The sequence below is a fragment of the Protopterus annectens genome, chromosome 10.part0 (assembly GCF_019279795.1).
Source record: "Protopterus annectens isolate FY-2018-M chromosome 10.part0, PAN1.0, whole genome shotgun sequence".
In the NCBI taxonomy this organism is placed as follows: domain Eukaryota; kingdom Metazoa; phylum Chordata; order Ceratodontiformes; family Protopteridae; genus Protopterus; species Protopterus annectens.
In genome coordinates, this window is record NC_056744.1 from 300,394,839 (window position 1) to 300,419,858 (window position 25,020).

At 43.6% G+C, this 25,020-nt stretch overlaps 1 protein-coding gene across 1 annotated transcript in view; it reads right to left on the reverse strand.

Moving 5' to 3' along the window:
- MRPL38 (mitochondrial ribosomal protein L38) overlaps positions 1-25,020 on the reverse strand; it is a 494,289-nt gene that overhangs the window by 145,069 nt on the left and 324,200 nt on the right. The window contains exon 6 of the mRNA XM_044085174.1: positions 24,940-24,985. Within this exon, the coding sequence (XP_043941109.1) occupies positions 24,940-24,985 (46 nt within the window). The remainder of the gene's footprint in view (positions 1-24,939; positions 24,986-25,020) is intronic.

Below are 25,020 nucleotides of genomic sequence, written 5' to 3' on the forward strand. Positions count from 1 at the left end.
CTGATGGGTTCGGAGCCGATCCTCAGCTCCAACTCGGCACGCTATACTATAGAACGAAGTCTTTTATTGGCTGAGCTATCCCACATCCCAGGATGCAATACCACTGCTTCCCCAGATCTTGTTTGTCCGCACACATGCACACACACATAGACTGTTGATATAATATTGCCAGGTGTTTCAAGATGAAACAGCTGAACTCGAACGTCCGGTCTCTTCTGATTTCCAAGGCAGGGGGGAAGGAGGGTGGGTTATTAGGAATGCAGGCGAGATGGATCCCATACATCTAAAGTTATGGTAAGTACATAACTAAAAGATGTAATGTGATGCTATCTCGCCTACATTCTGTACTGATGGGACAGCGTCCCTAGCACCTGATTCCTGGGTGGCTCACTGGAAAACACTCCTGAGAACTGTGGAACCGAAGGAAGCTCGCCCCCGAGATGCCACGTCCAATTTGTAATGAGAAATGAATGTGTGAGGAGAAGACCACCTAGCCGCAGCACAAATGTCACTAATGGCAAGCTTAGAATGAAAAGCTGCCGAAGTAGCCATAGCCCTGGTAGAATGAGCTTTCACTGTAGTTGTAAGCTCTTTATTAGAAATAAAGTAAGTATGACTGATACCGTCTCTGATCCACTTGGCAATAGTGACTTTCGTGACGGCTTTGCCCAATTTATTGTCCGAAAAGGACACAAACAACTGATCTGTTTTCCGTGTTTGGTGCGTCCTATCCAAATAGAAGCGCAATTGCCTATGAACATCCAAGGTGTGAAAGATGTATTCCGCTCTGCTTGAGTACTTTGGGAAGAAAACTGGGAGTTCCAATGACTGTTGCAGACAAAAACTAGAACAAACCTTAGGAACAAAGGATGGATTCGGTCTGAGGGATACTCTATCCTTGTGAAAAACCAAGTATGGTGGTTTGACACATAGGGCTTGAAGTTCCGAAACTCTTCTGGCTGATGTAATTGCAACTAATAAAGCAGTCTTCCAAGAAAGAAATTTCAAGTCACAAGTTGCTGCCGGTTCAAAGGGGGAAGAGGTCAAAGCACCTAGCACCACATTAAGGTCCCACGGTGGAGCGGGATGAGATATCGGGGGCCGTAGCAGCCCAGCACCTTTCATGAAGGCTTTACACAACTTGTTGCTCATCAAAGGTGGTTCTATGCTCTCATGAAAATTGGAAATAGCTGCCAATTGGACCTTGATGGTAGAGACCGAAGAACCTTGATTGAACAGAGAAGCTAAGAACTTCAGAACCTCTGACACCGGGACGGTTATGGGATCTAATCCCCGGAGTTGGGCCCAAATAGCAAATCTCTTCCATTTGCTGTTATACATTTTCTTAGTAGAAGTTTTGTGGGCCGAGGACAAAATATGTACGACTTCCGGGTCCAAAGTATGGTTCCTGACTATGGTCGGAAGAGGAGGAGCCAAGCTGTTAACCTCAACGAGTGGAGGGACTGATGAAGCTGTCCCGACTGATGGGTCAAGAGATCCAGAACTTGGTCCAGGAACCATGGACCGTCCAGTGCATATTTCCGAAGAAAGGGAAACCAGACTTGGCGAGGCCAGTATGGGGCAACTAAAATCATTTTGCTCTCCAAGCGAATCGCCTTCTGGATCACCTTGGGAAGAAGGGGAACCGGTGGAAAGGCGTATAGTAGGCCGGTGGGCCAAGCTTGGACTAGGGCGTCTTTGGGAATCTTCCCCGGAACTGGGGTGAGAGAGAAGAACTGTTGGCATTTCGTGTTGAAGGGGGTTGCGAAAAGGTCGCAACAAGGAGTTCCCCATCTTCTAAAAATCTGAGTTGCCACTCTGACGTTGAGAGACCACTCGTGAGGGGAGAGAATAGTTCTGCTCAGTCTGTCGGCTATCACATTGGATCTCCCTAGAATGTGTGTTGCTACCAGAAAACGTTTGGTTGCAATCGCCCAATCCCATACTTTCATGGCCTCTCTGCAAAGGGGGTAGGATCTGGTCCCTCCCTGCTTGTTCAGGTACCAGACTACTGACATGTTGTCGGACTGAATGGCAATCATGCCCGGAGGAAGGTAATCGTATAGCACTTGCTTACTGGCTAAGGCTCTTGCCACCCCCATAGTGCCTTTTTTAGGCAAGGCTCAAAAGACAAACCCACCTCCATAGACAACACAAGGAAAAAGAAACTAAGGGTAATGCTGCTCAACGCCAGAAGTCTAACCCTCAAGATGCACACACTCGAGGCTCTCCTCAGTATGGAGAATATCGATATCTGTGCAGTAACAGAAACCTGGAAAAAGGCTCCCGAGAGCACCCCAGCACTACCAGGTTATACCTCATACCATGCTTTTCGGCCCCAAAACTCGGACCGAACCACAAAAGGAGGGGGAGTATCCATATTCATCAAAGATACCCACACCTCCAGGTTAGTGGCACTGCACGAAGCATCGGAGACCATCCATGTGCAACTAACAGTGGGCAAAACTGCCTTTCAGTTTGTAGCCTGCTACAGACCACCCTCGAAAACTCAGGAACCCCACTCGGCTTTCCTGAGAACACTGGAGAATATGAAGGTCTCTCCAAACACCATCATACTGGGTGACTTCAACTACCCAAACATAGACTGGGAGCACTACTCAAGCCCAAACACCCTTGCCCAACAGTTCCTAGAATTTATAAACTCAAATGCTATGGAACAACTGGTCACCACTCCAACAAGAGGGGAAAACATATTGGACCTGATCATCACCAACATGGGGACTCTATGTTCCATACCAGAGGTATACCCCTCATTGGTAAGATCTGACCATAAATTAATCTCACTGGACATCCATATCCCATCCCCAGCCAAGGAAACCACGGTGAAGAACTTCTCAAAAGCAAATTTCACACTTCTCAAAACCGAAGTGGAATCCTTCAAAGCCCCCAGGCCAGTGGAAAATACGGCCCAAACTGCAGAATCCTTTACAAACGCATTCTATGGACACCTACAGGAATGCATGGATCGTGCTATCCCAAATAAAACCAAGACTCACTCCTCCAAAGGTAGGAGACCTGTCTGGTGGACCCCAGCCATAAATAAGCTATACAACAGAAGGAGGAACTACTACATGATACAGCAAAATCCCAAAAAGGGAAGGCATCTCTGATCAGTACTAGCAAGAAACTACGATCCCTCAAACTCATCTAAGGCCACCTTCGAAAGAAAAATTGACACAAGACACTAAAAAGATAATCACAAGGCCTTCTTTAGTTATGTCAGGAACCTGGGTGGCAACTCACAGATATGCTCTGAGTTAGTGCAAAATGACAAAAAATACACTGAACCCACAGACATTGCCAACATCCTGGCAGACAGGTTCAGTGCACACACCCCCCCTCCCCCCCAAAAGAGCAAATGTCTATCCCAACAGAATGTAGCCTCCCTGACATCACAGATGCACAGGTGAGAGCTGCCCTCTCCAAAGCAAAAAACACAGCATCAATAATGGGACCGGACGGTGTCCCGGGCTCTGTCTTACACGAGCTCCAAGAAGAACTGAACCCTCACATAAAGTCACTGTTCAATCTCAGCCTTACTACAGGATATGTACCCAAGGAATGGCGTACAGCAACAGTGGTCCCACTCCACAAAGGTGGTGCCACAACGGACCCCGGAAACTATCGCCCTATAAGCCTGACTAGCCTGGTCTGCAAAGCTATGGAGCGTATCATCATGGAACTCATAAACAAAGACATTGGGAACCTCCAAACACTGGATCCTACCCAATTCGGCTTTGTTAAGGGCAGATCTTGCCTCTTGAACCTGGTCGACTTATTTGAAACAGTCACCAAGTCCATAGATGAAGGGAAGGTAGTCCACACAGCCTACCCGGACCTCGCAAAAGACTGACAATACCCCACTCGGGCATCATAAATAAGCTCACCAGCTTAAATATCAACCCCTATGTCACAAGATGGGTTGCAAACTGGCTCAGGGATAGAACCCATATGGTCAGAATTGCAGGTGCCATGTCAGACTCTAAAAAAGTTACAAGTGGCGTCCCACAGGGCTCAGTCCTGGGACCTCTCTTGTTTGGTATATATTTCTCTGAGGTACAGGCTAACACGGGAGGACTATGGCTGACCAAGTTCGCAGATGACTGCAAACTGGGTGCCATAATCGACTCGCCGACTGACGAGCATCCTCCAAAAGGGTCTCACAGAGACAGATAACTGGTGCCAGAGCCTTGGCCTAAAGCTAAATGCCAAAAAGTGCACAGTCATCCCCCCTTTGGGAAAAACAAAGTGCCCACAAATTACCACATAGGTGGTAATCCACTAAGTACGGAAGAAGTAATTAGGGATTTGGGGACCCAAGTAGATAGCAATCTCTCCTTTGACAATCATGTTGCCAAAGTGGTTAGAAAGACCTTCTATAAAGCCCACCTTATCACAAAAGGGTTCCCATCTAGATCAAGAGAGGTCATAGTGCCACTCTACTCCTCACTCATCAGGCCCATAATTGAATACAATGCCCCATTTGGGATGTACTTTACCGGACACCTGCAGCAACTGGAAAGACCCCAAAAGTACCTCACCAAGAGGATCAAGTGATTCAAACAGATGCCCTACGCAGTTAGGCTAAAGAAACTCCATCTCTACTCAGTTGCTTACCGCCTACTCAGAGGCGATCTGTGCCTGACATATAGAGCCATATCCAAACCAGAATTAATGGACATGCTCCACCTCAGGAAATCCAAATGCCTTAGAGCCACATGCTCCAGGGACTTAAACCTCAGCACAGAAATAAATAGGACATGCTGGAGGGACAGATTCATATCCCAGAGGCTCCCCTCACTCTGGAACAAAATCCCAATCCATGTTAGGCAGAGCCCCTCAATGACCCTCTTCAAGAGAAATCTTGATGAGTGGATGGGAGATCGTAGGTTTACCCCTGGGATCTCTTCTGTGTCCCTACTAGACAGAGGCACAGTAAACGAACCTTAAAAGGGCTATCTTCTGTGACTTACTATACAAAGGCACAGTCAACTAATCTAAAAGGGTGGCGAAAGCCAAACACACTCTGGCTAGGCTTATAAATGCCCTAGGGCAGATAGCCTAGTATCAACCTATGAACCTAAAACTGAATACAATGAGCAATCCACTTAGAAATGGTCTGTTTAGAAACAGCTTTGCCCTGAGCTCCAGGAACAAAACTGACCAACAACTGATCCGACTTTTGAAAAAGTTTAGTCCTGTCCAGGTAAAATCTAAGCCATCTATGCACATCCAGGGAATGCACTAACCTTTCTCCTTTATTCTGAGGATTAGGAAAGAAGGTAGGCAGGTGGATAGACTGGTTAAGAGACGGGCTAGAAACCACCTTGGGCATAAAAGAGGGAGTACTTCAAAGAGAAACCCGATCGACATGGAAGATGATAAAAGGCTCTACTGCCATTAAGGCCTGCAGCTCAGAAACTTTTCTAGCTAAGTAATAGCCAAGAGAAACGCAGTTTTCCAGGAGAGAAACTTCAAATCTGCTGAGGCAGCTGGTTCAAAAGGATGCAGAGTAAGTTTCTCAAGCACAAAATTAATTTCTCAAGCAGGAGTAGGTGCCCTTCTGGGAGGCTTTAAATTGCTAGCTCCCTCCCCCGAGGAACTGTTTCATCAAGGGTTGAGAGAAAATAGGTTGCTCAAAGGAACAATGAGGAGAAATAGCTGAATGATTAATCTTAATAGAAGAAAATGAAAGGCCACCATTAAGCAAGCCTGCCAGATGGTCAAGAATAAGAGGAGGAGTAGGTTGAGAAGGGTCTTCCCTCTCTAGTCTGCACCCAAATGGAAAATCTTTTCCACTTATCTGCGTAAGATTTCCTAGTGCTAGGCCTCCTGGTCTCATGAAGGACCTCAACCACCTGTTGGGAAAGGTTTAAATTATGAGCCAGGCTGCCAAATGCAGAGTCTGAAGATGAGGATGCAGAGTTTTTCCCCCCTCCTGAACCAAGAGATCTGGTATCAGGGGAAAATGCCAAGGCTGAGACTGGAAGAGACTGCAAAGTAGTGGATACCAATGTTGACTGGGCCACTCTGGAGCTATGATGATGGCCCTTGCTTTTTCATCCCATATCTTTAACAGTATTCTGGGAAGAAGAGGCAGAGGAGGGAATGCAATGATTGAGAGCTGTGTTCAGGGGAAGGACAGAGCATCCACTTTCTAAGCTTTGTCGTGATGATCCCTGGTGCAAAAGTTTGGAAGAAGGTGGTTGGGTGGAGATTAGAAGAGATCCACCTGGGGAGTGCCCCAATGCTGAATGATGCGAAAGAAGATGGTCTTGTTTAGTTGCCACTCGTGAGGATCCAGGACCTGCGTGCTCAACCGGTCTGCCAAGGTGATGAGCCTTCCTGGAAGAAACTGAGCTATCAGATGAATGCCCATGGAAGCTGCTATGGACCATAGCATCATGCTTTGTCTGCACAGGGGGTAAAAGTGAGTCCCTCCCTGCTTGTTGATATACCACATGATTGTGGTGTTGTCTGTCCTGACTAGAAGAGTACCAGGAGAGAGAAGATGCTTGAAAGCCATCAAGGCCTGCTGGATTGCCATCAATTCCTTCAGATTCATATGCAGATGAACCTGTTGATAGTTCCAAGACCCCTGAATGCATCTGCCCTCTAGATGTGCTCCCCAAGCATAGTCTGAGGCATCTGTGGTGAGAGTCTGGCTGGCAGGAAGTGGACAGAAAGGCAGGCCTTTGTTCTGTGCACAGGCCAATGCCCACCAAAGGAACTCTGTCTGCAGGTAGGGAATCAGAGGAAGAATCAAGTCCAAGTCCTGAGTGTGTTGACACCAAAGGTTTTTGAGGTACAATTGTATTTTCCTCATATGCAGTCTGGCATATGGAATCATGAGAACAGAAGGCGGCATGAATTCCGGGGCTTACAGGAATTGCCTTGGAGAGAGCTGAATCATGCTTGCCAAATTCTTGAAGGAATTCAAAAGATCCATTTGTTTCTCGAGGGAGGGATACCATCTGGGCGGCTGTGTTCAGACTCGCTCCCAGGAATACAATCTCCCTGGTGGGTACCAATTTTGACTTCTTTTCGTTGACAGTGTAAGCCCAAAAGAGGTGAGAAGATTCTTTACAAAGTCCAAATCCTTTAGAAGTTGCTCTGGAGAGTTTGCCTGAATACAACAATCATCCAAGTAAGGGTAAATTTGAATGTTTCTTTGCCTGTAAAAAGTAATGACTGTAGCCAGGCATTTTGTAAAAACTCTGGGAGCAGTAGATAAGCCAAAGGGCAGTGCAGAGAATTGGAAGTGCCTGTTCCCTGCCCTGAAGTGAAGGAACTGTCTGCAGCTTTACCTTATTGGGATGTGCAGATGAGCTTCTTTGAGATCCAAAGTCACCACAGCCAGAAATCCTTGGCCAGCATTGGCAACTGCTGAAGAGTGAGCATTTTGAACTTGGGGAATCACCAGAAAAGTGTTTAGAATGGACAAATTTAGAATAGGGCACCAGCTGCCCCCCTTTTTGAGAGCCAGGAAAAGTCTTGAGTAAAAACCCCGGCCTATCTGTAGTGCAGGAAGTGGCTCTATTGCTCCCAGGTTTAGCAAAGTAGAAACTTGTTTTTCTGCTTCTGCCCTTTGATGTGGGGGAATATCTGGGTATCCTTGGTGGACCGGGAAGGTGTGAAAGGAGAACTTGTAGCCTTGGAATACTATTTTGAGCACCCATTTGTCGTCTGTGATGGTGTACCAGACATCTGAAAAAATGGCTAACCTTTCCCCCAAAGGAAACCCTGGGCCCGCAGAGGCAGGCAAGGGAAGGCCGCAGTCATTGGGAATGCTTGCTTTAGGAAGTTTTCTTAGAACTCCCCGATTCTGAAGAGGAAGCCTGCCAGTGCTTAGCCTTTAGAGGGGTGGAAGTCTGCCCCCAGAAGACCTGTAACCCCTAGACCTAGTGCGACCCTGTTTACTAGGGTCAGAAAAAGTCCAATTCTTAGAAGGGTAATGCCTACTAAAATGAGGATGCTGAACTTGCAGAAAATCCTTATCAGTTTGCATAGATTTGGCCTTATCCTCCAACTTTTTCAATACCACCTCTGCTTTGCTACCAAAAAGATTGTCCTTGTGCAAAGGGTACATCCAGTAATTTAGATTTGACAGGTTCAGAAAGGGGCTGTTCCCTGAGCCAAGCATGTCTTCTAGAACCAGTGGCTGCTGCCCTGCAAGAAGCTTCCAAAGTGTCAAAACCACAATGTAGAGAATGTTTAGTGACAAGAGTGGCAGAATTCAATAAATCTTGCATGTCCTTATTCTCCATCAGGGAAGGAACACCAGCACTTTTAACGGTAATGACCTCTAAACTATGCTGTTGATACTTCAGCATATGAAAAAGACAATTAACAGACCTAATAGCCAGGGTGGAAGAAGTATAAACTTTTTTATACTATCTATTCAAGGCCCTAGATTCCCTGTCAGAAGGAACAGGACTTTTAGCAACCATGGCTTTAACACCTTTAGGGCCCTGAGAAATAATCTCTGGATCAGCAGTAGAATTCTTGAAAAGGAACTGATGAGGATCATGAACTCTATAATACCAGTCAGGCTTTCTGGGAGCAGGAGGAACAGAATTAGGAGGCAAAGAATTCTCCATGAAAACATCACCAACTTCCAAAACTGGAGGGATAACCAAAGGCTTATGATGTGGCAAATCCAGGAATTCCCTAATCCAGTTCTTAGATTGAAGGTAGTCCTGACTTTCCCATTTGAAATGCTCCCCAAGAGTATTCAGAGTATCTCCAAAAGAAAAATCTTCTGGAGGGAAGGCAGATGGGATGGAGTCTTCTGCATCAGAATTCTCAAAACCAGAAAAAAGTACAGTTTCCCTCTTCATCAGCAGAGCTGCTTGAAACCTCAGAGTCTGAAGCAGACAAAACTTCTGGGGACAATTCTCTAGCCCTCTTAGGAGGAGGTGGCTGAGAGCCCCTGATAAGGGTCAAGAGATCACTAGCCATCTTAATCAACTGAGACTGAGGCATTTGAGGGGAGGCCGGTGCCTGCTTTGTAGTAGATTTTTGGCTGGAAGGCCTGCTAGAAAGCTGGAGAGACTCAGGAGGCCTAGCCACAGCAGTAGTCTGAACCAAGGTCGGTCTGGATCTGGCCTCTGGGCAAAGAAGAGAGGCCTCAAAAGCCAGCACCTGCTTAGTGGCTCCGGACCTGTCAGAGGCGGCGACTGGCAAAGGGTCAGAAGACAAAGTGGAAGCCTGCGGCATGGAGGACTCAGAAGAGGTCTCCACAGATGCCTGTTGCTGAACATTCGTGGACTGCAGGGTCAATGAAAGCACCTCAATGACTACCGCTGGGCCGACAACAAACTTATCAGGGACATCATCGGTTAATTTGACCCCAAGCCTGTCACGGTCCTTATCCTTGCACTTCTTAGGCACATCTGAAGTCGGGAGACCACAAGACGCCATACCGACGAACTTAGATCAAACTCTGAAATGCTTGAACAAGATCCTAGCTCTACAGCGAATGGTAAAGCAGGCTGAAAGAAGCACAAAGAACGCAATTAGGGATGTCGTGCTTAAGGCCCAAACAAGTGACACACAATAGGAGTGAAAATCACGGTGTGGAATCCGTTTTCCACAGGCAAGACAGTTATTAACTTTCTCTGACATTCGTTAAAGCAAGAAAAGAGGGTCCCCAACGTGGTACTTATCTGAGGATGTCTTCAACTAAGCAGTCGGAATACAAAAAGAAGGTACAGGGCCGACTGGCACTCGTGCAAAAAGCTTCTGCTTCAGGTCCGCTGCAAGAAAGACTGAGGAAATGGTGTCGGCTGCCTTCCTTTGTACCTGATGTCAGACTTAAACCGAAGGCAGCAGACGTCATATACTAAGGACTTCGGTATTCTGGCCGACTGTGGGCTACTGGGAGCCAGATAGCTTATTGTGTAAGGACTGCAACAGTGAAACACGATGAACATCATAACTTCTTTATCTGACGTTGTCATCTTCATTCATTCATTAACCTGTGGGACAGAGTCCACAGCTACAGGAACCCCAGGTGGCCCTCATGGAAGGATAATCCAGAGCACAGTAGAGTCAAAAGAAGACCTATTTCTGGAAATATGTCCAATTTATAATGAGTAATGAATGTATGACAATTAGACCATGTAGCCACTGCACAAATGTCATTAATAGAGACCCTTGACTAAAAGGCATGAGAAGCTGCCACAGACCTTGTAGAGTGAGCCTTCATCTGACCAGGTACAGGGATATTCTAAGAAAAAACAAAAGAAATACAGTCTTTTTTACCAGCTTGCCAAGGAGGTCTTAGTAACTGGTTTACCTCTTTTAGTGTCTGAAAAAGACATTAACATCTGTTCTGATTTCCTGAAATTCTTTGTTCCGTCTAAGAAAAAAACATAATTGCCTATCCATCCATCCATCTTCGATCTCTTTTTCCCCACTGCACATCAAGTACATGAAGAGTGTATTCTTTATTATGAAGTTTGAGAAGAAAACTGGAAGGTTGATGACTGATTGATATTAGCTTCTGTAGCAACTCTGGGTAAGAAGGATGGGTTGGTGCATTAGGTAACTCTATCTTTGTGAAAAATTAAATACAGGAAATTGGAGGAAAGAGCCTGTAAACTCAGACATTCTTCCTGCTGACGTAATAGCCATCCGAAAGAAAAGTCTCTTCCATGAAAGAAACTTTAAATCTACTGTGACTGCTGATTTGAAAGGGGGGTGAACTAGAGCCTGCAACATAGCAGGTCAAATCCCAAGGGGGGAGTAGGATCCTTAATGGGAGGACGGAGTAGAAAAGTACCCCTAAGTACAACTTTACAGAATTTTGATGAAGCTAACAAAGAAGAGCCCTTCCCTAAATGAAAGTTGGAAATCTCAGCTAACTCAGTTTTGACAGTGGAAAAACTAGCCCCATCGTTAAAAAGGGGAGCCAAAAAAATCCAACACCATAGGGGCGGGGGCTATAAAGGGGTCTATATGTTTCTGCTGGGCCCATATGGAAAACCTTTTCCACTTACTCTTATAAATCTTCCTGGTGGAGGGTTTGTGGGCAGAAATCAGAATCTTCTGGACAGCTTAAGTTGCCTGACCATCATCAGAATTGGAGAAACCATGCGATTAGTTTCAGGCCTTGAAGGTATGGGTGAGATAAAAGATCTGGAGCTGGATCTAGCATCTCCGGAGAGGAAATCAAATGAGACCAAGAACAGGTAAACCAGACTTGTCGAGGCTAGAAGGGGGCAATGAGGATAACTTTCCTCTTCAATCTAGATGCCTTCTACAAGAACTTGGGAATTAGGGGCAACGGGGGAAATGCACAGAGTAGACTGGGAGGCAAAGCATGGACTACAGCATCCCTTGGGAATTGTCCCTGAGGAGGGATTAAGGCAAAGTACTTGCTGCATTTGTTGGTGAGAGGAGAGGCAAAGAGGTTGCAGCAGAGTTGACCCCATTTCTGGAAGATCATGTTTGCAGTGGATTGGTTCAGAGACCAATTGTGAAGCATCAGTAGGACTCGGCTGAGTAGGTCCACTAGAATGTTGGACTTCCATGGAATGCGCATTGCCACAAGAACGTGGTTGTTAGAGACTGTCCACTGCACATACTCAGCTTCTCGACAAAGGGTAAGACCTGGTTTTCTCCCTGTTTGTTGATGCACCAGACCACTGACATTTTTCGTCTGTATTGCAACAATCCCTAGAGGACGAAAGCTGTGTAGTTCTTGCAACACCAAAAGAACTCCTCTCATCTCTAGGACATTAATAAGCAAGCTGGTCTCCTGGGACGTCCACGTGCCTTGAACTGATCAATGCAGATAGTGCCCCCTGACTCTGTCTGGGAAGAATCCATGGTCAATATGCCATTTGGAGAAGGAAGACTGGAGGGCCATCCTTGAGTAACGTCAGCAAAGTGAAGCCACCATAGCAGGGATTCTTTGCATACTCTGAAAAGTCTGATAGGAAGGCTTAGTGGATTTCTGCGCAAGGACCTTTGTACTGCTAACCTCCATTGTAAGATTCTCGTGTGAAGACATACTGTGGGCAAAAGAGATACTGTGGCCACCACAGAGCAGCGAGCTCTGAGAATCAAACTCACTGGGGGTGGGGGGGTGGTAATGGCTAGAATTTGTTCAATGTGAAGCTGCAGACTTGATACTTGATCCACTGTTAGATAAGCCCAAGAAACTGTGGTGTCCAGTCATGCTCTTATGAACTTCACTTGAACTGGTTTCAACTAGGATTTCTCCAAATTGGCAGTTATGCCAAGGTTGGAGCCAGCCGTAAAAGGTAACCTCTGGCTTGAATAAGATGATGCCTAGTTGGAGTGGTCAAGAGCCAGTTGTCCAGATAGGGAAATATCTGGGATCCCTGCATCCTAATATGAGCTGCAACCACTAAAAAGCATTTGGTGAACATTCTGGGGGCTCGGGTGAGACCAAACGGGAGTGAGTTGAATTGAAAATGACTGGCTCAGCTCCCAGTTTGAAATGAAGAAACATTCTGGAGCATCTGTCCATCTTGATGTGTTAAGTACGCATCGTTCAGGTCTACAAAGCACATCCAGTTGTTCATCCTCACTAGAGGTAGCATGGACCGAACTGTAACCATCCTGAACTTCATGTTCTTTATTGACCTGTTCAGGGATGTCGGGTCCAGAATGGGCCTCAGGTCCCCTGTCTTTTTGGGTACCAAAAAGAGCCTTGAGTAAAACACCCGATCCGACTTAATCTGGAGGGACCTCCTGGATGAGACTTTTTTTTGCAGAAATTGTGCGATTTCTGCAGCTGCACCCTCCCTCTAATTGGGTGGTACATCGGAGGAGGATATATTTTTGTCTTGGTGTCTCTTAAAAGGGAATTGAGTATCCCCTGGATATGATCCTTAGCACCAATCGATTGTTTGTGATGGCTTCCCAGGTTTCTGGGTGCAAGGATAAGTACCCATGGACTGCCTCCAGAGGAAGGCAGTTGGGCAAATGTTCAGAAGCATTGAAAGGGTCCGTCTGAGAAGGACTCTCAAGACCCTTGGTTCTGCAGAGCCCCTCACCTACTTGGGTGACATCTACATTTTGGTTATTTCCCCCTCTGCCTCTGAGGGACAATTCCCCCTGAAAAAGTCCCTGAGATTTCTTGAGCAACATCATTTTACTCCCATGCTAGTTCCTGCAGAAAGACCTTTGTGGAGTAGAAAAATGGATCCCAACTGCAGACAGGGTCTTCCCATCTTTCTCACTGCAGGTGCATGTCTCTCTAACAGTGAGCCCTAACAAGGTTGATCCGCCAAAAGGCACACAGAAGAAGGATGCCTTGAATGATTCCACAAAGTCACAAATCCGCATCCAGGCACGATGCCTTATGGCAATGCCGTAACTTGCAGCCCTTGAGGTACTCTCTGCTGCGTGGGATATCAACCTCATGGATGCATTTGACAGGGATTGGAGGGTGGCCACGCTGGAGGAGAAAACCTTCTGATCCTCTGCAGACATGGAACCCGGGGTAGAGCTAGAAAATTCCTTAACCAAGTCTTTCTGTAGCCTCAAAGTGGGCCAAGTAGTTCAGCGCTCTCAAGGTAAAAGTGGCCAAAGCGTAAACTCTCTTACCAAATCTGTCCAAAGCCACAGACTCCCTATTTGGGGGATGGACAGAGGAGCTCTCTTGGGCCAGCTCTTTTTTGGTGGCTATCCCAACAACCATGGCATCTAACAGAATACCCTTAGTCCAAAAAGCTTTGTTCTGGGCAACATTCAAGATTTTGCCCACGTGATTAGGCATGGGCTCTACTGTGTCTAGTTCCTTCCATGCCCTAGAAGACACCAGCTCAATGAACGGGTCAGCAGGGGGAGACACCCAGAATGTAGATGAGCCAGACCAAGTCTCCAAAAGAACTGATTCCTCTGGCAAGGGATTTTGGGAAGACCACCCACCTCTTTGGCAGGGGATTTCTAAGATCTCTCCAAAGCAGATATCATCCGGTGATTTAGGGACCCCTCCCCTTCCTCAAAATCAGTATCAGTGAAGATGAAGTAATTTCCCCGGAACTGTAGTCTGAGGCAGGGGAGGGGTCCCTAAGATTGCCAATGACTACTAGCTCTGCCACCCTGGATCCTGGGACTAATGGACCCAATTACTCTAATAACACAGGGTCAGATCAGAGAAGGAGCCACTGGGCGGAATGGGGAAAGTCTCACAGATTCAGAGAGGGAAGGTGCAGGCAAAATCCCCACCTGAATCTGGGCTGTGAGAAATTACCTCATCAATCTACCAACGTCTTTGTCTAAAAGGCTCCGAGAAGACCTGATGGAGGAGGAAGTGGAAGCAGGTCTGGAAGTCCTTTTTGGGAAGGTCTCCCAGAGTGGAAATCTCTAAACAGAGACACTCTGCCCCAAACTAAGAACCGAGATCCAGGGAGGAGAGGTGACTGGAGTGGGATGGTTCAGAAACCTTCCATTCCGAGGGATTGGGTTCCTTTTTTGCATGCTCTGAGAGAATGGAGACCAGTCAGAAGTCGACTTTCTAAGTTCCTAGGTCTCTCTCTGCTTCCTGGAGGGGGTCTGAGCTCCTGAAAAAAGGGACAGAAGGGGAAGAAGCAGGCAATATCCCCTTAATAAGTTTATTGCGATGATCTGCCAGAGTTCGCAGGTGAAAGCCCACACAAATAGAATAATCACTGCTCAAGTGAGTAGGCCCTAAGCAACAGACGCACTCCCTGTGGTCAGACAAGGGAATCTTATGTCCCAAGAAGTGCACTTCTTAAACCCCAAGGGCTTATCAGCTCTGTCCAACTTAGGATCGGACATGAAGAGATATTTTTTTTTTTTTTTTGAAAACAAAGATCAGAAAGAAGAAAGGGACTTTGTCGGATAGAATCCCAACCTATGAGTACAAAAACAGTACAGTTTTGTACCTACCATAAATGTAGATGTCCGAGAGGTATGCATCTGCAGTCCTAACAAATGGGTTGTCCTGCCTCAGGCAGCCCTTCGGTCGGCCGGATTCCAAAGTCTGGGTCTGGCCTCGGCTGATGTCGCACTTCACCCGACGTCATAGCTGCTGTGAATTGGGTATAAAGGCATCAGCCGACGCCATTTTCCTCAGTGTTTCTTGCCCCACATGCCAGGTGCCCTCTAGGAAGGCTAAATTTGGATAAATGTAAATGATTCCAAACAGTAGAGAACAAACAAAAATAAGCATGTATATACATATATACAAACAAATACACCATAGCTAGCTACAAGATGGGCAAATACCCTAGGAGTACCACAGAGGGGAAGGAGGGTGGGTAATCCTGACTGCAGATGCATACCTCTCGGACATCCACATTTATGGTAGGTACAAAACTGTACTATGTCCTTCAAGGATGCATCTGCAGTCCTAACAAATGGGTAGATTACCATAGCCAAACTGGGGGAGGAGGCACTAAGATGATTATGGTGTAGTTAAGATCCCTTGCAAAACAGCAGTTGCAAAACCTGCTCGGGATCTGGAGTATAAAGGTAGATTATAATGCTTGGCAAATGTATGCACAGAGCTCCAAGTAGCAGCTTCTAAAATGTCTTTGGTAGCCACTCCTCGTAAGAAAGCTGTAGTAGTGGCTGTAGCCCTTGTGGAGTGAGGTCTGATGTCTTTTGGAGTTGTCTTTCCATGAAAAGAGTAACAAAATCTAATGCAATTTCCTATCCATTTTGAGATTGTCTGTTTTGAAATTGCTTTTCCTTCCATTCCTGTTGCATATGCTACCAGAAGCTGGTCAGTTTTTCTATTGTTCTTGGTTCTGTCCAGATAGTAGCGCAATTGCCTGTGCACATCCAAGGTATGTAGTAGTATTTCCCCCCTGTTCTGTGGGTTGGGGAAGAATGTTGGTAGGTGGATTGCTTGGTTCAATGATACCCTGGAGACCACTTTTGGCATAAAAGTAGGGTTAGTTCTCAAGGACACTCTATCCTGATGGAAGATAAGGAAGGGCTGTACTGCCATTAATGCCTGTAATTCAGAAACCCTTCTTGTTGAAGTGATTGCAAGCAGGAAAGCAGTTTTCCAAGATAAGAACTGTAATTCTGCTGATGCTGCTGGTTCGAAAGGGGGAAGTGTTAACTTTTCCAGCACAAAGTTAAGGTCCCATGTAGACAAAGGTGGCTTCCTTGGAGGCTTTACATTTTTAATTCCTCTCAGAAACTGCCTGAGTAGAGGATGAGAGAAGACTGGAGGATCCATGTTGTATTCTGCTGAAATTGCTGATGCATGAATCTTAATGGAGGAGTAAGACAGGCCATTGTGGAAAAGTTCTGCTAAATATTCCAGGATGTTAGCTATGTTTGCTAATGATACATTTTCTCCTTTGCTGCACTCCAAATGAGGTATCTTTTCCATTTGGCTGAATAAGTCTTCCTTGTGGAGGGTCTGCGAGCCTCCAGGATAATGTCTTTAACCCTCTGAGATAAATCTGGGTTATTTTGTTTTATGTAATATCCCAATCAGCTAGCTGCAGTGTTTTCAAGTTTGGATGTAGGATCTTGAAGTTGTTCTGTGTTAGCAGTAAAGGAACTAGAGGTAGAGGCCATGCGTGTGTCCGAGACATACTCCTCAGTAGCGGTAACAATGCTGCCTCGGCCAGTCTGGAGCTATCAGGATGATCTTTGGGTGATCTTCTTTGATCTTCAGTAGCACTTTGTGCATCAAAGGAAGAGGTGGGAATGCATATGCTGTCAGGTTTTCCCAACTGAAGGAGAGGGAGTCCACCTTCCAAGCAAGTGGGTGGTATGTCCTTGTGCAGAATTTCCTCAATTGGTGGTTGTGTGGGGATGCGAACAGGTCTATTTCTGGTAGTCCCCATTTCTTTGTAATGGATTTGAAGATGTCTGGATGCAGCATCCATTCGTGGGCATCCGTGGTAGTTCTGCTTAAGGTGTCTGCTAGTATATTTTCTTTTCCTGGCACAAATATGGCCTGGAGCTGAATGTTGAGGTTCAGGGCCACATTCCACAGGTCCATTGCCATCCGGCATAGAGGATATGAGTGTGTGCCTCCTTGTTTGTTGATATACCACATGACTGTGGTGTTGTCCGTCCTCATCAGCAAATGACCCTGTTGAAGAAACGGTCTGAATGTCTGAATTGCCTGTTTCACTGCCTGCATCTCTTTTTGATTTATGTGTAGGTTCAGCTGGTCTTGTGTCCATAGGCCTTGTATACACTTGTCCACCATGTGTGCCCCCCAACCGAGGTCTGAGGCGTCCGTGGTGATAGTCTGGCTTGGGTGAGGCTTGTGGAAAGGCAGTCCTCTGTTCAACTGACAGGCCTGAGCCCACTACAGGAATTCTTGATTCAGGCATGGAATTATTGGAATCTGGGCTTCTAGACTGTGCTTGTGTTGAGACCATAAATTCCTTAGGTACCATTGCAACTTCCTCATATGCAGTCTGGCATGTGGAATCAATATTATACAGGATGCCATGTAACCCAGGGCTTGCAGGACTTTCCTTGCTGTAAGCTGGTTCTGTGTTGTCAATGCCATGAAATAGAGTGGTAGTTGCTTTTGCTTTTCTGCTGTGAGAAATGCCATCTGATTTGAAGTGTCCAGTTCTGCACCCAAGAATGGTATCCTTTGGGATGGTACCAGCCTTGACTTTTTCATGTTGACTGTGTATCCCAGGGCTTGCAGTAGTTGTATAACCTTTTCCAAATCTTTTGTTAATTTGGTCTTGTTGTCCGCTTGTATTAGGCAGTCGTCCAGGTATGGATAAATCTGAATTCCCTGAAGCCTGCAATGAGCAATTACTGATGCCAGGCATTTCGTGAATACTCTGGGCGCAGTAGATAAGCCAAAGGGCAATGCTGAGAATTGATAATGCTCTCATCCTGCAAGAAATCTGAGGTATCTTCTGCAATCTGGTCGTATAGGGACGTGCAGGTATGCCTCCTTGAGATCTAGAGTCACCAGCCAAGACTCCTTGCCCAGCATGGGAAGAAGTTGCTGTAGGGACAGCATTTTGAATTTTGGAACAATGAGATATGTGTTCAGAGCGGACAGGTCGAGAATAGGTCTCCATTGGTTTTCTTTCCTTGGTACCAGGAAAAGTCTGGAGTAAAATCCTTGTCCTTGTTCCATAGACGGTACCTTTTCTATAGCTCTCATCCTTAGTAAGTGGTTGATTTGTCCTAGAGCGTTTGTTTTCTGGTTTGGTGGTAGGTTTGGCATTCCTCTCTTTTTTGGTAGAGTGTGGAAGTGAAACCTGTAGCCTTTGTCTATTGTCTGTAAAATCCATTTGTCTCCTGTAATGTAATGCCAGTTTACGGAAAATAAGGCTAGCTTTCCGCCTAAGGGTGCTTCCAGTTGTTCCCTGGTAGGCGGTATCAGAGTCAAGTCATTGTGTCTGTCCTGTGGAAGTGGTAGTAGCTGGATCTGTGGCAGTACTTCTCTGGTTGTTAGGCTGCCACTGACGTCCCCTGTAGGCACCTCTGGTTTGGCCTCTGCCTCTTGGGTGCCTATTTCTGCCCCTCTGTGCTCTGGAGGTGTCTGGAAAGGACCAATTCTTCGAAGGCCAATTTCTACTAAACCTCGGAGGCTGGACCTGTAAGAAATCCTTAACTGTTTGGACAGATTTTGCTTTTTCTTCCACCTTCTTTAGCACTTGCTGTGCAGGGGAGCCAAACAAACTTTGTTTCTCCATGGGAGCATCTAGGAGCTTTGACTTTACATGGTCTGGTAAGGATTGCTCTTTTAACCATGCATGCCTTCTGATCACTGTACCAGTCATAGCTGATCTAAAGAAAGCCTCCAGTGCATCATAGCCGCATTTTAAGGAATGATTACTGACCTGCTGAGTGTTATGTACCAAATCCTGAAGGGACTTACGGTCTATAGGTTCAGGAGAGGACAGTTTTTATTTAGCTGGTCTAACAAAAATTCCTGATACTGAATCATGTGGAATTGACAGTTTAAGGCCCTAGCCGAAAGAGTAGCAGAAGTATAAACTTTTTTACCCCATCTCTCTAATGCCCTAGATTCTCTTTCAGAGGGGAGGGGGTTTTTGGCAGAGGCAGCTGCTACAGCTTTAGGGCCCTGTGAAATAGTTTTAGGATCTGCAATAGGAGCCTTATACAAGTGAAAGTGTGTGTCCGGGACCCTGTAATATCTGCCGGGCTTAGCGGGGGCCAGGGGTAGAGAGTCAGGGGCAGTACAAGCATCATTAAATGCATCATCCACAACTGTTAGTACTGGAGGAATGGCTAAAGGCCTGTGCTGTGGTAAATGTAAAAAGGTCCTTAGCCTTTTCCTTGAATCTGAAAAGTCCTGGCCCTGCCATTGAAATTGCTCTCTCATAGCATGCAGGGTTTCCCCAAAAGAAAATTCCTCAGGAGGAGAGGCAGAAGGGATGGAGTCTTCTGCATCAGAGTCTTCATATGGAGAATAAGGGCCTTCTGGAGGATTTGAGTTTTCTGAATCATCCGAGGAATAATCAGTTGAAACTGGCTCAGGGGGCTCTGCTCTAGGCCTCTTCTCTGGAGGGGGTTGAGAGGCCCTGCCAGGGTGAGGTTGGGATCCCCTGATCAAGGAAATGAGATCCTCAGCCAGGCTGAGCATTTGGGAACTAGAGGTAGGCCTGTGTGAGGGGATTTTAGCAGGCAATACTTTAGAAGTTTTAGCTGCTTTAGCCCTGGAAAAAGCCTTGATAGACATAGATGCAGGGGGCCTAGCAGCTCCACGTGCAGGAGTAGTTAAGTCTAAAGGAATAGTATCTGATAAATCCTGGGAACCTGCTACAGCAGGGGAAATTTCAGTAGCAGATTCAGCCATGCTGTGTGAGGCCTCGGCTATAGGAGGTATGCTTTCGGCCGAAGGAAGAACCGTGGACTCGGTTTCAGCTGAAACCGAGACACTCGCGGTTGGCTTAACCGTGGTTTCGGCCGAAACCGCGGACCGCGAGTGTCGGTCCTTTTCCTTACGCTTTTTAGCTAATTGTGTAGTCGGAGTCTCCGACGGCATTTTAAAAGCAAAAGCGGAGCCGAAAAACTCCTCTGCAAACTCCGACCGACGTCTAAGTGTCCGTCGGTTGAAGGAAGTACAGGCTAGACAAGCTGCTACGTCGTGGTCTGGGCCTAAGCAAGGAAGGCAGTAAGAGTGGAAATCCTTATGAGGTATTTGTTTCCCACAAGTTAAACAGTTATTTACTTTTTCTGACATCGGCTGAGGCAAGAGAGAGTCCCCAACGGGGTACTTAGCTTTTTAGAAGTCTTCGGTTGTAGTAATCTCTGGATCTGACCGACCGGCACTTGCGAACAGCTTCTGCTTCGGGCACCGCGCGGCAAGAAAGACTGAGGAAAATGGCGTCGGCTGATGCCTTTATACCCAATTCACAGCAGCTATGACGTCGGGTGAAGTGCGACATCAGCCGAGGCCAGAACCAGACTTTGGAATCCGGCCGACCGAAGGGCTGCCTGAGGCAGGACAACCCATTTGTTAGGACTGCAGATGCATCCTTGAAGGACATCAGTACAACTAGACTTAATAAACAAGGAAGATTGATACGTGAAGGGCGGGACTTGAAAAAGAACACAATGTGAAAAATGGACTCAAAAAAGGAGGAAAGGAAGAGAACCAAAAACCTTGCTGCTTGTTCAATGAGCGTCAAACATGATCAGAGGTATTATGAAGGAAAGAGGCATTATGGGTCAGGAGGAGGAGCTCAAGCTTCTCTCAAGGTAGTGAAGTGACCGAGTCAGTTCTGGGGGTCAGAACAGAGACACAGATTAATGAACGAATAAAGATGACAACATCAGATGAGCATTTTATAGTGATCTCAAGCAAGTACAATATGTACTGTACAGGTGAAAATAAAGCTGTGCTTGACACAACAGAAAAGACATGAAACTGATGTAAGCAATACGAAAATCTTACTATTTTACAGATATTGTGCATCATTCAGTTCCCCGAGTACTGAGAAAGAAACACAGAAAAGCATGGATTTGATTGTCTAACAAGTAGTACTCTGTGTGCGTGAATGAAGTGCAAATTAATTAATAATAATATTGTGGGAAGAAATATCCAGGAATTGCTATGGCTAGGCTTGAATAGGCCCTAGGGCCGATAGTCTAGTACCAACCTATGAACCTATAATACAACCTCAACCTTCAGATGCTACTTTAAATCAATTATGCAGAGATCTGATTAGCATCGAGACAAAGAGCCCATGCACCAGATTACTAATATATACTAACCCTAACACTGCCCCAAACCGAAATATTACCTTTCAAAAACTCTTGCTGCAACACTACCGCTAATTAAGACAGCTTTCCATAACAATACCACTAATTAAGATGGCTTTGACACATGGACACACAACGCATTTCACTACACTACACTACAACTATGCTTGCCCTCAACCTAACCATAACCCACCTACACTCAAACAAGTAATCCTTCCTTCTAATACCAAAACCTTCAAAATATCGAAAGGTTTGGGCATTACTTTCCCAAATCCACACTGACCTTAACAGAAATAATCCAATGTTCCATTCATCTCAAATCTTAAAATTTCAATAAAGAGAACACTCAACTGCACTGCTGAGTTATTCACTCCATCAATCAGAAGTTGATTCAAAGGAGGGAATGACACCTCTATAAATATATATATATATATATATATATATATATATATATATATATATATATATATATATATACATATATATATATATACACACATATATATATATATATATACATATATATATATATATATATGTGTGTGTGTGTGGATAGATAACAATGTGTATACACATATGCATAAACACAGATATAAATACACAATAGATATGGATACAGACATAAATACATATACTCACAAAGATTTTACACACAGATATGCATGCACACACATCTGTGTGTGTAGATACATGCATACCTATATTTATATTACATATGTGTGTGTGTGTAGATATATATATATATATATATACATACATACATTTGTTGACTGGGAGAGTCCAACGATATATATATACACATATATATATATATATATATATATATATATATACATATATACATATATATATATATACATATATATATATATATATATATATATATATACATATATATATATATATACATATATACATATATATACATATATATATATATATATATATACATATATATATATATATATACATATATATATATATATATACATATATACATATATATATATATATATACATACATATATACATATATATATATACATATATATATATATATATATACATATATATATATATATATATATATATATATATATATATATATATATATATATATATGTATATATATATATATATATATATATGTATATATATATATATATGTATATATATATATATATATATATATGTATATATATATATATATATATGTATATATATATATATATATATGTATATATATATATATGTATATATATATATATATATGTATATATATATATATATATGTATATATATATATATATATGTATATATATATATATATATATATATATATATATATATATATATATATATATATATATATATGTATATATATATATATATATATATATATATATATATATATATATATATATGCATATATATATATATATATATATATATATATATATATATATATATATATATATATTCCATTTTCAGTGGAGGCCTGGGGAGAAAACCTCCAAGAGAACAATTTTTTTACAAAACATAGTTTTATGGACAGACTTTTGACATACAATTTCCACAGAAGAGACTTTGACATACATATTAACTAACAGATAGGATACATTTGTTCTCTTCTTCTTCTTCTTTCGGCTGCTCCCGTCAGGGGTCGCCATTCGTTCTCTACAATATAATATTAAATTTTAGAAGCTATTCCTAAATTTAGGATTCCTGTGATAGATTTACAATCAGAGTAAAAGCAGAGAGACTCTATAGCAGAGAGATAAGGCTCCGAGAGAGCAGATGATGCTCTCTATAGTTGACGAGGATAACAAATTGATTCACTATATGTTTTCGCCTGGTTTTAGTTGAGAAGGATAAAGAAATGATTTACAATACGTCTTCTCCTGGTTTTAGTTGCTTATGGAGAGCTCAACATTGCTGGGGTAGTTTTCCCCAACTCCTGGAAAGATGGGATGAGAAGTAGATTAACAGTCCTAAGTGGGTACAGTACTATGATTGGTTGGCTTAGCAGAGTTACTTAAATTAGGTGAAGTGTTCTAACGAGACATTAGCCAGGGGGGATGCAGGAGCACAGTTGATTATTCAAAAAGCGAGTTTTAACAAGTTTCTTAAACTGTGATGGGGATTTAATGTCAGTTATGTGGGCAGGAAGGGAGTTCCAGGTTTTTGCTATACAGTGGCTTTAGAGATATATATATATATATATATATATATATATATATATACACACACACACACACACACACACACACACACACACACACACACACACACACACACACACACACAGTACCTGCTAAACAAATTACTGAACCAAAGTAACATGAAAAACAAAATAATGGAAACGAAATATCTAAATTATTGAATATGAAACAAATAAAATCTGATCTAGAGATATCAACAGATAAGGATTTTTTTTTTTTTTGCAGGGGCACAAGCCCTCAACTTACACACACTAACTCTACTGTTGTACAACTACAGATGCATGCACAGGGGTTCACTTACCAAGAGACTGCACAGGATCACACAAGGAGGAGGAGAATACAATCAGAATTAACTACACAGAATTGTTAATTCTAAGTGTTCATAATTCTGTGTTCTAACATTACTTGTTCAACATTTCAATTTCCATCATTTATTTATAGAAACACAAACCTATTATACACAAATGCATTTTTTAACACACAAATTTTATTTTTGTAGGAAAGGTTTATTGCATAACATTTCTTTTTACTATTAGATTTCCCAACAGCAACTTCCAGGCAAAAGAAGTTCAAATAGAATTGATCAGACATTGCCTTACTAACCAGGCAAATATTTTAAAGGAATAAAATATAATTTCAATTATTGAAACCTTTCTAAAAACAGCTAGTTGTCAAAATACAGACTTTTCTAGAAAATAATCACTATATATTTTCAAGTTGTTTCAGAAGGCTTGTTCAAATGCTGCAAGACACAGTACTGTACTATATATACAATAATGGGATATACCAGTGAAGTACATAGGGAAGATAAAGATCTCCCTGATACCACTAAATAATCTAGACTTATTTGACTATGGTCATTTCTGAAAGCTAAGCAGTACCTTTTTTCTGCCGTTTATCATATCTTGCAAACTATATTTTTCAGTGTTAGCTGATGAAATGGAAGCAGAATATGGTTTTGCAGTGACCATTGCTGATTTTAGGTAACAAAACCGCTTTGTTCAATGTAACCCCCACCTGAATTGCCATCAGGTGTGATATGAAGTATGAGGGGGGTTATTGTTGAAATTCAAAGAATCTCAAAGTGCAATGATCAGAAGAACAAGTCTAAATGTGCCAACATGGGGAATATATGCCATGCATGCCCTTTACTTTGGGGTACAGTGATCTTTGAATTATACTAAGTAGCAAAAGTGGAGGTTATGGGTTGCTTGGGGTAGGCAAAAACGTTAACAGTATTAAGTGAATTTCAAAATTTGCTGCATTTCAGTGGCAGTCGCACTTGTTTTTTCACAGATGTGGAATATTCAATAACAAGTTCCACTTCTGATATGAGGTTAGCAGGCAGAAAAAACATTAAATGAGAAGCTGTCTGGGATTACTTTAAAAACTCTGTTTCCACATGCATGCTGACATGCACTCCATGATATTGTCAAACCTGAATTAAAGGCATTTACATGCAACCATTTTACTTCAAAAGGCAGCAGGATACCACTCTCCAAATACTCACACCAGCCAGTGGATATATTCAGATTCATTGTCCCTTAGGTGTCCATCTGTAAGGAAAAGTCAAACAGTTCCCATTAAAATC